This window comes from Zeus faber (genome assembly GCF_960531495.2).
Source record: "Zeus faber genome assembly, chromosome: 21".
NCBI classification, from domain to species: Eukaryota; Metazoa; Chordata; class Actinopteri; order Zeiformes; family Zeidae; genus Zeus; species Zeus faber.
The window spans coordinates 18,595,047-18,610,696 of NC_137208.1; the positions used below are offsets into that span (position 1 = coordinate 18,595,047).

The 15,650-nt window shown below is 47.2% G+C and overlaps 1 protein-coding gene across 1 annotated transcript in view; it reads right to left on the bottom strand.

Annotated features, from left to right (window-relative positions):
• Nucleotides 1-1,012: 1,012 nt before the first annotated feature.
• Nucleotides 1,013-15,650, bottom strand: part of vezt (vezatin, adherens junctions transmembrane protein) — a 16,406-nt gene continuing 1,768 nt past the window's right edge. The window contains exons 2-12 of the mRNA XM_080022429.1: nucleotides 14,769-14,906; nucleotides 11,960-12,049; nucleotides 11,670-11,854; nucleotides 9,644-9,928; nucleotides 7,175-7,333; nucleotides 6,840-6,987; nucleotides 5,403-5,743; nucleotides 4,848-5,041; nucleotides 4,153-4,259; nucleotides 3,826-4,033; nucleotides 1,013-3,735 (exon numbers count right to left, since the gene is read on the bottom strand). Coding sequence (XP_079878555.1) covers nucleotides 3,155-3,735; nucleotides 3,826-4,033; nucleotides 4,153-4,259; nucleotides 4,848-5,041; nucleotides 5,403-5,743; nucleotides 6,840-6,987; nucleotides 7,175-7,333; nucleotides 9,644-9,928; nucleotides 11,670-11,854; nucleotides 11,960-12,049; nucleotides 14,769-14,906 — 2,436 coding nt within the window. The 3' untranslated portion in view covers nucleotides 1,013-3,154. The remainder of the gene's footprint in view (nucleotides 3,736-3,825; nucleotides 4,034-4,152; nucleotides 4,260-4,847; nucleotides 5,042-5,402; nucleotides 5,744-6,839; nucleotides 6,988-7,174; nucleotides 7,334-9,643; nucleotides 9,929-11,669; nucleotides 11,855-11,959; nucleotides 12,050-14,768; nucleotides 14,907-15,650) is intronic.

The window sequence follows — 15,650 nt, forward strand, 5'->3', positions numbered from 1 at the left end:
GCTGGAAATTGCCGAGTCAGCGACAATAATTAAAAAAAAAAAAAAGCTATTTTCCTGACACAGTTAAAGAAAATGTCTTTTATTCACCGTGAGTTGATTCCAATATATAATACAGAAATGTCGAGTCGTACAACATTCTGAGAACCAACGCAACATTTCGAGACTGGAGTCCAAACTTTGAAGGCGAAGTTAGACTGCGATGTTGAAACGAAAGTTACGCGTGGAATGAAATCAAAGTATTAATGATGCTCATGCTCTTAGAAGGGAATCGTTCGCCAATGGCGTGTTTTTTTTAGAAGGGGGTGTCCGTAGGAAACACGGACAAGTAGTTGTGTTATATCCTTATAGAACCCAGACACAGACAATTCATTTCTATTATATTATTATAGAATCCAGAATCGCGACTGTGGCGCCGCTCCGGCGCGACTGTGGCGAAGCTCAATTTTATAAACGAAATACAAAACAATTAAATATATGATTTCATATCTACTTATGATAGCTCTCTCTGTCGACTTTGATCGCGTAATTTCGATTTTATTCTCGAAATACAATGTTTTATTCATTCAAATAAGTCACAAATCGCCAGTGCCCTGACATGAAATCACCACTAGATGGCAGTATTACTCAACTACCGTAGACGCCCTTGATTTACAGGCAGCAGACACATGTGAACCGTCTTGAGGCATCGAACTGCAGACTTCTCTACTAAAAAGTAAAAAAGCGCAGGTGGGGCGCATGCCGATTTAAGCGAGCCCCCGTTTTGTCAGCACATCTACTGGTTGAGTTTAAAGGCGGAGAGCGCCACCTGTTGCAAGTCAGACAAGTGTTGACCTCCGCCAGAGCTATCAAGTAACCCTCACACTGGGCTGACCCTCACATCCTTTCCCCCTCCCGAGGACCAGGGTCGCTCACTGAAACGCGAGAGGCAGGCTGAACATTAAGGCAGGGGCGGAAGGAGAGAGGCAGAACACGCAGTCAGTTCCAGAATAGCGTTTATTTCTCAAGTATGAAAGGAATGCAGGAGGGTAGTTCCTCATCCTGGAGGCGGAGGTGCAGGAGTGCCCGGGGCAAGGCAGATGTGGTGAGCAGAGAGTTTGGGAATCGGGATGTAGACCCTCAGGGCTCTCAGAATACAGCACAGAAGAAAATATATAATAAAATAAATTCATTTACTACCATTATGATCCCTGCCACTGTCCCCCGTGCAGGTTTGGCGTTCAATCTTTAGCCCGACTTCAGTGCAGTCCATCGAGGGTCCAGGTGCAATATCATAATTTCCGCTCTTTCCGAAGAGCAGCATCCCTGTAGACCGAAGAGTGCGGAGGACAGGTGGAATCTCTGTCGATTGTACACGCACACATAAAGCAGCATTCAACTTCCTCTTTGAAATGTATTTTCTCATCTTGGTGTGTTCATGCGTACACGTACGTGTGTGTGTGTGTGTGTGTGTGTGTGTGTGTGTGTGTGTGTGTGTGTGTGTGTGTGTGTGTGTCAGTCTAACCAAAAGAATAAAGGCTAGCCAAGTTCAATTGGACTGGGTTAAGCATTGCTACTGCATTTCTTTTTTTTCCCCCTCTCCTCACAGTATATCTGACATTTCTGATCCTGCGGCAGCGTCAAATGACCATCTCAGCAACCCGGCCGACAGTCCTCATTCCTGCGGCATGAAACTTTTTACGGACACGATCACAGCCAGAGTACAGACAAGAGGCGATCACAACAGGACTCGGATAGGTGTGGTGGTGGTGGCAATTTAGGAATCTCATGAGTGTTGTCATTTAAACCCCATTTTCTTTTCTACGGGCTCGGCTTGGGCGATCGTGCAAAATTCCGACCGCACGCGCCCCCGTTAGAATCGTGTTGCGCAGATTGCTGGGGCGCGTGCGCGCACGGTGGGATTCACGCACGCAGAGAACATAATGCAATGTGGCAAATGCAGTCTCCCCGTTCCAGAAGCGCAGGATTTATTATTTACAAGTTAAGTACTTACACAAAAACATCCAGTTTTTACTAAATTAAGTCTCAAAGCAACGGGGAGCCGTGGGTCCCGATGGTTTTTTTCAGTCAGCCCAACGGAGTAAGGACTTGGAGCGTCCCTAAACTCAGTTGTGTTGACATTTTTGTTTCATGTAGGAAACAAACAAAAATAAATAGATCTAAAATAAAAAGACAGGCACGGGAGCCGGCGCGCACCGCTGTCTGGAAAAGAAAGAAAGAAACAAACAAAAACAAAAAAACCCTTTGCTCCAATTCTCTGAGTTAGGTTTACATTTTTAATTTTCCATACAAATAAGAAACTAAGGAAACAAAATAAATTGCAATCTCTCTCTATGAGATTATATTATGTTGCTATATTATTATCACAAGATCTGCATATTGAGGAGCACGCAAGTTGCGTGGGCTGCGATGTGTGCACAGTGATCCATGTGCCTTTTCTTTTTTTTTTTTTTGAGCACCTGCCCCTCAAAGTGTCCGTACGGGACCGTAGAGGGGGAAGTGTGATCCGGAGTAATTTCTCAACAGCGCTGAGCGGAGAGGGCGAGAGACTCCACCGCCTCCCCCTCTCTCCACTCCAGTTTCAGAACACTGTAAACTGCACTTACACTGTTTCAACTCTCAGATTTTACCTGGTGGATAAAAACAAACAAAAAAAAAAACAAAAAAAAAACAAAAACGTCTGTCATCAATGTCAATCACGAAAGACGGAGTCGACAGCCGATAGACGTCCGAATCGTAAATCGGCCCAAGCCTAATACGCGACTTGTTCTTTCACATTCCTCATACACGGAAGGCCTTTGCACTTACAATCGACAAACAGCTTAACAGCCCAGCAACAATTGACCGTTTCCACTGTGGACATTCAAAGCTCATGACCTCAACCCCACTAGGTCAACTGTTGTATCAGTGGTTCCGAGTACCTGAGTAAGAATGGTAAGAGGGGTGGCTGGACCTGTGGGATGTACAGGAGATGGACGGAGTGGTGACCCGAGAGTGCTATGATTCAAAGTTTGTTTCCCCGCCCCCCCACACCAAAACACTGAAAAAGACAGAACGGCGCACAATTGATAAAGACTTCAGACAGTTGGACATAAACACTTTGCCCTCACAAGGCTACCTGATCACAGGCTCTGCTTAAAGCGGCAGGTTGGAGGTTTTAGTCTTCCTCGGGCCTTGCTCTACTTCCACCATCATCTTCTTCCTCCTCGTCATCGCCAAACGTCTGCTCCTCCATGTGGACGAGGGCGTGCGAGCGTGCCGCCACCTGGGCGGCCAGGGCGGAGCTGAAGCTGAGGGCCTCCGAGCCATGGGCCTCCGCCAGCCGCTCCATCAGCGTCACGGCGGGGGCACGCTGCCTCAGGAAGCTGTCCAGCCCATTGTGGCCTGAATCGCACTCGGGCAGCCCATCGTACTGGTAGAGCTCAGAGCCTACCGCGGCGGCGTCCGGTGCCGGGGAACTTCCCCCGGGCCACTGCTCCTCCACATCCAGACCGCAGCTGAACTCCGTCGGCAGCTCCCGGGTGTTCTCGGACTCTGCCAGGGACGGTGGTGCCCTTCCACGTTCTTCCCTGTCCACTTCGTCCTCCTCTTCTTCCTCTTCCTGTTCTTTCCTCCCGTCACCCTCAGACTGGCGGCCGCCTCCCTCCGCCCCTGCCCCGGGAGCCGATGTCTCCAACGGGCCGACGGAGGGGGGCTGAGCCACGGAAGATTCCTCCCTGGCCGTAGGAGTCACAGCAGCTGTCTCAGGAAAACGTAAAATGGAAATACCTCATCATTCCAAATTCGACTGACGGTGTTGAGACGAGTATTGGAGGTTTTGACACGGACCTTGGTCGTTGAAGAGGAGCTGCTTCCACTTCATCCTCTCGCCCTCGGAGGCCCGGAAGCCCAGCACGGCCTTGAGCTCCGACAGGACGCGGCGGGACTCCTCGCGCTCGCGCCGCTGCCGTTCCCGCTCCTCCGGCAACAACGTGTCGCACCAAGACCCCTGGCCGCCGTCGTCCGAATCAGAGTCCGACACGTAGGCTTCCCACTCCTGGAATGGGAACGAAAGCGAGAAAGAGATTGGAGAGTCACCAGAAAGTCACCAGTAAAGGTAGACTGGAACTCTTCCGCTGACCCCAAATGAGGATCCTCATGGAGGGGTGGGCTCACCAGCTCCTCTGGCACAGGGTCCCTGTCCAGGATCAGAGGGTAGGATGGCGTCGGGGTGGGAACATGCGACCTGGCGGAGACAGACTGCTCTGGATCCTCAGCGTTACCTGGAGAGCAAAAAGGACTGTGGTAACCGGACAAGAAAACCAAAGAAAACAAAACAAAAAAGCAGCACATGCCGGCAATCCCTGATTGCCACTTTTGAAACTAGGCCATTGTTTTGTTCCCCTGCTCCAATTTTTGTTCTATTTGCGCAAAGGAGCTCCATTGCCCTCCCGGCCTGGGAATATTCTGGAGAAGGCAGAGCACGGATAGAGAAAGGGAGGAAGTCGACACCAAAAATAACCCCCAGTGAACCATGGTAGAAAACAGACCACTATAGGGTCGCTGGGTGACTTTTCTTTTCCCATATATAGGTGGTGAGCAAGCCTTGAACCCTATGACCCCTGGACAAACGAGCAGCCAGGACACCCGCTTAGCGGGAACGGCTTTGGATGAAATGGCAAATGGACTCATTGTGACGAAGTTAAAAGGTTAGGTTGGTGTTGTTCAAGGACACCTACATTTTTCGCCACGAGGAACCGTCGAGGAATTTTTTTCTACCTCATCTTTTTCCACTTCCACTCAAAGACTTGATGTTTGCCCAATAGCTCAGAATTCTAAAATGTTGCGTGTTTCCGACCCGTCGCACTGACCCGGGCAGCTGCTGGCCCGCCTCAGCATGCGCTCCACCTGGCTGACAGTGTCCTCCCAGCAGCCGGTGCTGGCCTGCATGTGGGGCTGGAGGTGGTGCAAGCGGTCGCCGAGCTCCCGGTAGCCCTCGCACGTCAGCTCCTCAGGCTGCCGGGACACCATCAGCTTCTCCAGGTCGTCCTCCAGTATGATCATCCTGACACCAGGGGGGCACCGGGACAGGACGGGTTGAAGAAGAAAGGATGGGGGCATGGGAAAAAGGTTGAATTGAGAATGCTCTGACGGCAGCTACAAAGACGGTAGTCCAAATATTTTGGGACCCTGTACCCGAGGTCCGACAAGTCATGTCAACATGTCTTTTTTATCTGTTTTGAGCTTTTTCATATATGCTTTTATTTTTCTTTGTTCTTATATCAGGTCTTATGCATTATGTTAGGAACGTTGCTGAATGGGTTCAGAAGAGTGTGTGTGTGTGTGTGTGTGTGTGTGTGTGTGTGTGTGTGTGTGTGTGTGTGTGTGTGTGTGTGTGTGTGTGTGTGTGTGAGATATGCTCTTACTCGCTGAGCAGGGCCTTGAGGTGCAGCTGCAGGCTCCGGATCGAGGTGTGCAGGGTGTTGAGCTCGCGACACTTCTCCCGGGCACGGCCCGTCTTGTCGGGGCCCTGCGCCCGCGGCTGCGTCTCGAAGTAGCGGTGGAAGTCGTAGCTGCGCTGCACCTCCCCGAGGCAGCCAGCCAGGGCATGGTGCAGGGGCTCCGTCACCGCAGCGATGGAGCGGTGCAGGGCAGGCGGAGCGGGGGCCTCGCCCTCTGCGGGCTCCTCCAGCCGCCTCGGAGACAGCAGCAGGGCGAGGCGGCGGAAGCACTCAGAGCTCTGTCCCACCCACAGCTGGAACAGCACCTGGGGGACAGCAAGCCCACAGGGACACACTGCAGCTCAGTGTCCTACATGCAGGGAGTTTGATGTACAGTCGTGTATCACCACTTCTCAATGCCGGCTCCAATGACACTCCTTACATACGGCTTTACCTTTCAGGTCTCCCTCCCTTTTCCCCTCATACCGTATCAAAGCTACTTTGCTAGCACTTTGTGGGGGAGGTTGCTGTAGCCAAAGGAAAGCACAGCCGGAATTCACTTCCAATAAAAAGTTGGAGTATCTCCTGGCATTTGCAGCTCAATTCTTAAGTTTCACATGGTGTCATGTGCTAGAAAGTTTGACTCAATGGCTGGATTTTATATTGTTTCGTTGGCATGACAACCCTCGCATTGATAGCTTGAATATGAGGTGCTCTATTACTTAATAAATGGGAGGCTAGCATCTGATAAAACACAGGTCTGGACCTTTCCCAGGTCCAGACGTAAGTAGAGCTGGGTATTGTTTAAAATAAATACCAGCACCCTTAAAGTGATATCGATATCAATAGAGTACTTCATTCGATACCTTTTTTTTTCTATTTTAACCATGATGTGATTAGAAACATTCAGTTATGTAAAATTCCACCACTCCTCCCCATCCAAATGATTTACACGGATACATTTTGAAAGTATTCAAATGACTGAAATATTTATTAAATAACTGTACAAAACTGTACAAAGAATTATTTGGGCAGTGTAATTTTAAACAAATAGCCAGTACAGGCAGAACGATCACAGTGAGGAAAACCTCTGTCACTGTTCATATGGACACTTGACTGTTGTTTTAACACAAACACACTGAAAAATTGTGAACCTGTTCGTTAACAGACTGTTGTAGCTGCTGCTGTGGTAGTGAGCCAATAACACATCGCATTAAATCGAAAAGCGCAGGCGGTGATTGGCTGTGAGCAAAACTTTATGAAAAGTCATTTTCTTCTAGATCTGGGTGCAAATATGACTGAATGCAGGTATTGTTTGACTAGAGAAGTTTCTAAACTACTGTTCTTGGTATTGAGTTATTTCGGGTGATACCTTAAAAAGGTATTGATTACCAAAACCCAGCCCTAGACTCGAGGCCTTACTTTCAGGGCAGGCAGGCTGTAGTCGTCTGTGAGCTCCTGGGCCTGTTCGTCGCCCAGATGTTCCACTCCGAGGCCCAGCCCCAGCTCCTTGAGGGGCACTGCTGACACGTAGTTAGTCACGTTGTCGATCTCGGAATTAAGGGGGAACGTTGGAGGGCGTCAAGGACCCATCGCTTTTTAAGTGTACATTTTCCCAGCATAAGCCTACGAGTCTACAAAGATACCACTAGCGGAATCATCCCAATCATTCACTCAGTTGTTCATTCATCTCAACAACAACAGGTAGCTGCCTGTGAAATAGAATTCTGAATCCCTGCTGTCCAGGTAAAGGATATGCCTTGAGCATGTGGCAGGTGGCTCGTCGCGAGGCTCTAAATGCCGAGCGGAGAGCCCGGTACAGGGCCTTCCTCAGTCCGATCAGCTGCTGGCCCCGTGGCACCGCCCCCGGCCCTGCCCTACTAAAGGAGCCGGCCGCGCTCACCCTGTCGAGTAAACTTGACAAGTGAAACGTGATACAACTGTGCTGATGTCCCAGAGAGGCAGGGGAAGCACACACAACACCAAAACACCTACACAGGCCAGAGGCGACACATGAGACGTGGGGTTGTATGGCGCGTTAACAAGCGGCAGGTGGACTCCGTGGAGACCGGCGGAGTGAGGGATTCGGTCATTAGCCCGACACAGAGATTTCGGAAACACATGCAGACAAATGCTACGAAAAGGACATGCTTTTGAAAATGACATGCTTTTTGAAAAGGTGCTGGCTAACTTGTTAGTTAATTGAGCAAAAAACAATGCTTGGCAAACAATGTTTGGCCACAAAACGACATGATGAACAATTAAGAAAGGGGGGTTAAGGGTTGAATAATCACATGCTTGAAATCACAAAAATCAGTTTTGGAAAAGTAAGCGTAAAAGCAGGCTTGAATCTAGCTGTAATAAAGGGTATCTCCACTGGTCATTAATTCAATCAAAGGTGTTTGAATGTCAGACAGAGGCGCCGTTTTTTCCACCTTCTGAAATGTAAATCAATGAAGATGTAAAAACTCGACCTCGCAAGATATGAGGGGGCACGGCGGGGTGCAGCTTTCTCCTTTAAAAAAAATCTTCACAAGCTTATTCTAGCCGAATTTAGCTGCCAATTTGCACACTGCACAGTAGAACTTTCCTCAACAACCATTTCTTAAAACCTTTTTTTGTTTTTTATTGTTCATGCTTTTCTTGTGTGTACTCTTTTTAAGCCCCTTTCCCACTTGCACTGAAAGCTGTAAATCTCCTAGCAATGTTCCTTATTGGCATCATGTGGGAACAGTAGCAGGTCTCAATGTTCCGTAAAATTTGTTTCGGAAATTTCCCAATTCCCGACCTAGTATCATTTCCTGGGAAATGTCGGGATGGCTGTGAGTGGAAGTGTGTGGGAATGGAAGCAGTAACATCCCGTAAAGTAGGGGTGAAGCTGAATCCAAATAAAGCACAAATAGCGGGTTTTTACGAATATTTATTTTGTGCAAATATATCAAAAGTTATTTGTCTTATGGAAAAAATAAAAAAATAAAAAAATAATAATAACATTCCGAGAAATGGCGAGTCCGATTCGAACCGTGGCGCTCAGCTGCAAACGAGACGAGACGAGAAAAACTGAAACACGTCCAGCCTCTACGGAGAAAGGTCTTTATATTCTTTAATGTTATTATTTTTCTTCTAAAAGAAATGCCACTCAGACCCTAGACACGTCTTTGACAGTTAGGGGTGCGGTGCGGGGGGACATCGGGCACAATCACTTCCCTTGCCCGCCGGCTGCACTGGATGGAACGAGTGGACAGGGAGGACGGGTGGAGAATGTTCCTTCTCCGGAGGCAGAGAGCGTCGGACAGGTTGAAAGTGATCACACTGATTTAATAACATTGGGTTAGGGAATGGGATGGGGAATGGGGTCTCTGGGATTTATTGCAGCGGAGGGAACAGAGTGCGTCTGTGAGGGGCGGGGAGACGGGAAGCAAAGTGCTGGTCTCTGAGAACCAGAGAAAAAAAAACGAAACAATTCAGATTGCATGTCCGTTGCCGACAGATTGTCCAAACGATCGCGTCCACACTGGGCATAATGTACTAACCCTAACCCATTACGTACTGTATCAGTAACAGTCATTATTGTGGGAACTGACTCCATACGGAACTTGTCCATAAAGGAGGCCAATGTGTGAATGACTACCTACTGCCTTTGCCTGATACTTTTTATCCAGTAATGTTACAGATTCCATCTGGAAAGGGTGCTTTATTCTTTATGTCAGTGTTCGTCTTTGCTGCAAACTACATTTCTACTTGAGGGGCAATAAACAGGGTTCATTCTGGCATGGGATAATTGTAACTAACTTTATAACGACATATAATGTAGATATTATTAATCTCATTGTCATCTAACCATGCTGGATAAATGTACATTTCCCAGGCATAATCTGTTTACGTTACAATTTGAACAACAAAACAAGGTGGAATATCACAGATTTAGATGATTGCAATTTTTTCAAGGACCTATCAAAGGGGGCTATTTTCAAGGTGTTCCAGTCATTCCATTTCTGTCGGCGAAATTCAAGCGCTTCACTCACCTCAAGAACCCGGCAAGAACCCTGAATCAAGACCTGAACTGGATATTTAACCAAACACAAGCTTCGATCGTGATTTAAATGAGGAGAAAGAAGTGTACCAGTCTCTATCAGCGCATGCAAATGCACTCTTTGCATAATTTTTGCGTGACGTACAGCAGCACGGTCAGGGGGCGGCGGACAGAGACACAGGAATGCACTTACAGGGTGAAGCCCCGGGAGATGACCTCCGTCTCCTGCACCAGCCGCAGGGATTTGCGTGCCAGGCCCGTCAGCGCCTTGCTGTTCTGCAGCAGCGCCTGGAGCTCGGCCGCCCTGGCGTGGACGCTCCTCTGCACGCGGCCCTGCGTCCACAGGCTGGTGCCCCGCAGTCCCACCCAGCTCAGCAGGGCCAGGCCCCACGGGGCCGCCGCCAGCGACCACGTCTCCTCAGAAGCGGAGCGGAGGCCTATCAGCACGGCCGCCAGGCCCACCAGCCCGGCTACGTCCCTGTGATGGAGGAGAGGTGGAGGAAAGAGGGATGCATCACCATTTCAAAAACAAAAACAAATAAACATTGAGAAATTTGTGCATGTTATCATTTGACATCGCATCTCTCCATATTATCCTGTATTATTATTATTAGTATTATAATTATTATTATTTTTTTTTTTTTTTTTTACACGGCTCTTACTTATTATTACTGTGGAATAATTCTGATTGGTCAATAACGGCAATGAGCGGTCAGTTATTTCTATTCACCAGCTATTCACCAAGGCATGCTAGTTATGAAATATCAATATTTAATATTACTTGATTACTTTATTTAGTAATTAGCCATGTAATAAGCAGGATAATCTGCAGCATCGGTCACAAAAACTACTGAATTATTCAATGTCCCCGGGGGGACCGTCTCGTCTGATTGGATGCTCGATATGTAAGGACTACAACTTGGATCCCTGAGTACTAAGTTAATATAATGTAATAATGAGTCATCTTCTACGGGGGCAGTAGCTAAGGAGGTAGAGCGGGTCGTCTCGTAATCGGAAGATTGCTAGTTGTATCCCCGGCTCCTCGTGGTAGCGTGCTGATGTGTCCTTGAGCAAGACACTTAACTGAACCTAACTGCTCCCCGGGCACCGCAATATGGCAGCCCACTGCTCCTATATACGTCTGTTATGAGGATGGGTAAAACACAGTGAAATACATTTAGTTGCCTCGGTACTTGTACTCTGTGCAATGATAATAAAATGAATTTAATCTAATCTTATCTTTTACCCTATTTCTTAAATCCAGAAGGGTTTACGTTTGGAGAAGGCCAAGGAAGGTTTCAACCCAAAATGTCTGCGGCCAACTGTTAAACGTGGTTTTCCGGAGCACCAGGACCTACTGCCATGGCCTCCACGGTCACCTGATCTGAACATCATTGAACCTTTATGGGAGGTTGCGGTGTGAAGTGAGTGAGTGCGAAGTTCCACCACCTCCGTCCCCCACTGAACCGGAGGATTTTCTTCTTGGGGAATGGTGCAATATCCCACTATACACAACTCAGGACTTTAGCATTCCACAAAGGATCGCAGCTGTTCTGAAGCCAAAAGGGTGACCTTACTCCTTATTAGCCCCTTAATATTATAAGTACACAACTCAGTTTTTCTGTTATGTTGGATCACTTTTACATGAAATTCCCTATGATTATTGTGACACACGCAGGGAAATAAACTGTCCATGCAGCTCAATTCCTAGTTTCACATGCTGTCATGTGCTCATTTGCATAAAGTTTAGCTAAATGGCTCAGTTTAACAATTCTGGGCGGGTCATCTCCCAAATAGGAGCCTTTCTGTGTGGAGTTTGCATGTTCTCCCCGTGCTCACATGGGGTTTCATCCACCTAACGTCAGTAAGGACCCCCACCAAAAACACGCACACATCATCGTCTGACCAGCGATGGACACTTGTCACTAGGTTCCCGGGCGCGTCCACGAATGCTGCCCACTGCTCCTGGCTGCGCCCCCGGATGGGTTAAATGCAGGGGCCTCATTTCACCGGCTACCATCCAAAGCATGTGCATGTGCGCGTGCATGTGTTGTAGTGTGGTGTGCTGTGTGACAATTAAAGATTCTTCTTATAAAAAAAATAATAATAATAAAATAAAAAAAAGATTGTATTGTTGGCATGACAACCCTCGCATTGATAGCAACATTACAGGATAGTGTAGGTGTGGTCGGCCTCCCTTGTCTTTTAGTGACACATACCACAGCGAGGGGCTGGCCAGGAGGCCCGGTCTGGGCAGGGCACCAGGGCGGCCGGGCGAACCCCCAGGTGAGGAGCCCAGAGTCAACAGACTGGGGTCCAACAACTCAATCAGCTCCACATCCTCCTGCAGCAACACATCCTGGTCCAGAATGCACCTCACCGAATACTGGCCAAATACACAGTCCTGCACGGAGCGGAGAAGAAGTCAAGACAAGGAGAGGAGAGCGAAAAAGTGGACATGTTGGTGGTTTGAGCGGCCACATAACCTTGGCATCCCAAGCTCACTCACCAGCTGCTGCTCCAGCTTGTGGCACCTGGAGGCCCGGCCAATCGGGCTCTGCTGCCAGAAAGCGTTAGCCACTCTCCATAAGCGTCCTCCCTGCCAATCACAGGGGGGGGGATAAGCATGTTTTAATACGATTAGCTCTGGGGCTACGTTCCAAATTGCCTCTGTGAAGGTACCAATTGTCTGAATTGGAGCGTGTACTAGGTTAAATAATTAAACTCTTTCATATCTCTTTCACCAGCCTTCTGAGAAAGTTCAACTTTACCCACCCCCAGCAAGCACGAGTGGTGCGCCCTTGTAAACACAAACACAGGAAATGAAAGGCCTTTAGACTGACAAAAATAAATAAATACAGCGAAGCGCTCCATCTCTCGTCTCCTCGCTTTACTATCTTTCTGTTTGAGTGGATCCTTGCAGGAAAAACCTGTTCTGTAAACAATCAGACATCTCTAAACGCAAGACAGAGAACAACTTTAATTGTTGTTGTTGTTTTTTGTTTTTTTAAGTGACATAATGACAAATTCCAGGACGAGAGAAAATCTCTCAGGATGTTGCAATTTGTGCTCGCTAGAGGACTGAGTGCCAAAAAAAAAATCCCAAACAATCTGTTGCCTAATCACAAATAAGATTACTTTTCCTTAATCTGGTTAGTGTTTTGCTCGGATCCAGAGGCATAAAACAAAGCAGACGCATCATGACATCCTGTGTATGTGTGTGTGTGTTCCAGTTGTTAGGGGAGGGAGAGAATTGGGTTATTGGCCTACAAAATGGGCCTGTTCTCTTGGGTGGGCGTGTTTGAATTGTTATTAGTCAAAAGGCTTTGGCCATATTGATTACCGTTGGGAAGCTGAACTGCAGGCCGCACGCACGCACGCGCACGCGCACACGCACACACCCCTGCCCATCGGATCTCAACGCAGGGGGGTTTCGCTCACTCACAGATCGTAATGTAATGTGGCTAATGCAGTCTCCCCGTTCCAGAAGTGTAGGATTTATTATTTACAAATAAAGTATTTACACAAAAACATCCAGTTTTTACTAAATTAAGTCCCAAAGCAACCGAAAGCAACAGGGAGACGTGCGCCTCCACGTTTGGAACAGGACGGAGCCGGACAGTCCCGTAAATCAGTTGTGTGTAAAATCTTAGTTTCAAACATGCAGGGAAAAAAACAAAAATAAATTGATCTAAAATAAAAAGACAGGCACGGGAGCCGGCCCGCACTGCTGTCTGGAGGAGAAAGCAAAAAAGAAACTCCACTCTAATTCTCTGAGTTAGGTTAACGTGAAAAGGCACATGGAACCTCAGAACCGGAGCTGGGGGTCCATGTGCCTTTTCATTTCCTTTTGAGCACCTGCCCCTTTTAAAGGTCTCTGTATGGGATTGTAGAGGGGAAGTGAGATGCGATCACCGGTGCTTACTCAACAGCTCTGAGCGGAGAGGGAGTGAGCCTCCGCCCTCTCTCGCTCTCTCCCCCTCACTCCCTCTCCGCTCCAGTTTCACAACACGGGAAACTGCACTTACACCTTTTCAGCGCTCAGATTTTTCCTGGCGGATTGAAAACATAATAAAAAACGTCTGTCATCAATGTCAATCCCAATAAACAATTTAATCGTAAATCTGCCCAAGTCTAATAGGAAGGACTGGACTTCCTCTTTGTTCTTGTCGTTTGTCGTGATAAGTGTGAGGCTCGCTTAATGCCGGCCCTTCTACGACCTGCCTCGTCCATACTGTCCGGCCTGGGTCCGGCCATATCTTTGGGGCAAGGAAACTGACACACAGAGGGTTCAGCCGAAGGCCTTCCCGTCTCAGAAGAGTTCAACGTTGCCTCCGTTAACTCCTTAAAAATAACAGGCTCCCAAAGAGGAAGCATGACACGTACGGAAAATTCCCACACGGAGCGGCCAACGGCGCAAACAACATTATTTCCTGTTGTCTGGGGGAGACGAAGCGGAAGGACGGCGGCCACATCAGTCATGAACCATCCAGGACACATCGACTTTTTATATCAGAGCCTGAGGTCATTTCAAACAGTTCAAACGGTTACAGTGAGGAGTTTGGTTCAGTCGGGAACCATCAAAGACAACTGAGCCAGTGGCTTTTTGATCCTGAAAATAGCAGCGTAGCAGATGATACATGTAGTTGCGGATGCACACACACAATGACACTGGTCATGGACAGAGTTACACTGTACATACTGTAATAAAAGAGTTAGTACGTAGCAATAATTCATTTTCACAATTGATACCCTCTTCACCATAACAATAATTTATCCTGTACATAGAATCCCATTTGTGTCTGTATATTTTTGTAAATCTAGCTATTTCTGTTTTGGATGTGGAGACTATTTTTTATATATTTGGACTTTTTTTTATTTGAACTTATTCTATTTCATTACTAGTTTTTATTTTCCATTTTTTCCAAACTGTTAACTTTTTTTTTCTTTTTAATGCTAAATATGTGTAGTGAATCACACCGAATTCCAAGTATGCTTTATGTAAATGTCACTGGCAGAATAAACAGGATAAACTGATTCTGACTTTGGAAGCGTAACCTAAGCTGTGTTTTTGATAAAAAAAAAATGACATCAGTACAATTGCATGAAAGATTCTGAAATTAAGGAAAAAAACATGCACTGGAAATAGCAAACAAACACCTAATACCTCGGCCTGTACGGGGTGGGGGGGGTCTCTGCCCAGCCACACTTTTTAGTCAATTATTGAATTAATTACCGTCTGTCTGGGGCAAATGGTGACACACAACACAGCTCCAGGGTAGTGTTACTAATATTGGGGGTTGTAAAGTGTCACTCACCGAGGGCTTCTGGGAATCTCCCGCGGGAGGTGCATGGTCTCCATGGCCTCCGCCGCACTCCTCCTCCTGTGACACCGTAGGACACGCCTCGAAGTCTGTGTGCCCTAGATCGTGCAGGTAGTGGAAAAGAGGAGAGTTCTGCAAGTGGGAGACGGACGGGAGGAGGTCACATCCAGGATAAGAGAGGGGAAGAGAGGAAAATGTGGAGATTAGGATAACAGCCTGTGGTTCCCAGTTACCAGCATCATGGGGGGGGGGGGGGGGGGGGGGGGCAAGGCGTTTGATAAGAGAGTGGGAAAACATCCTATGTATGTTTCTCCCGGCAGAGAACTGAGCAGCAGATGCAGAAGTAGAAACTTAAGACCGGTCACAATTATTACATAATCGTCTGATCGCGATTATTTGAGCAGATCGCAATCTTTATGTAAAATAGTTTGTAAATTATTTTCTATCAGTTTGGAGGACAATTAACTTCTGGTATAGGCACAGACAGATGTGCATCATTACAAGTTTTATTTTATGGCACTATTATGGTCGCATAAAATAAACAGAAGAAGACAATCTAATTATTAGACACTATTATTTGTATGGAAATCAATAGTCAACAAAAATCTCCTGGTTGTGGCACACTGCCCTAGTGTCATCCTCTCTTCCTCCTCTCAGGAAAGAAAACGCACCTGCACATCAGTAAAACATACATCTGCAATAACCATTTCTGCCTATTTCACAAAGAAATCCGAGGATTACCGGAACACAAAATAATAGAAAATACAGTTTGAAACAGTTCAATACCACGACTCCTAGTAACAGAGAGACAAGTTATCTTGAATATTATATGATAATCCATACACACACTACAGCTTGTGAAATATATATTAATAG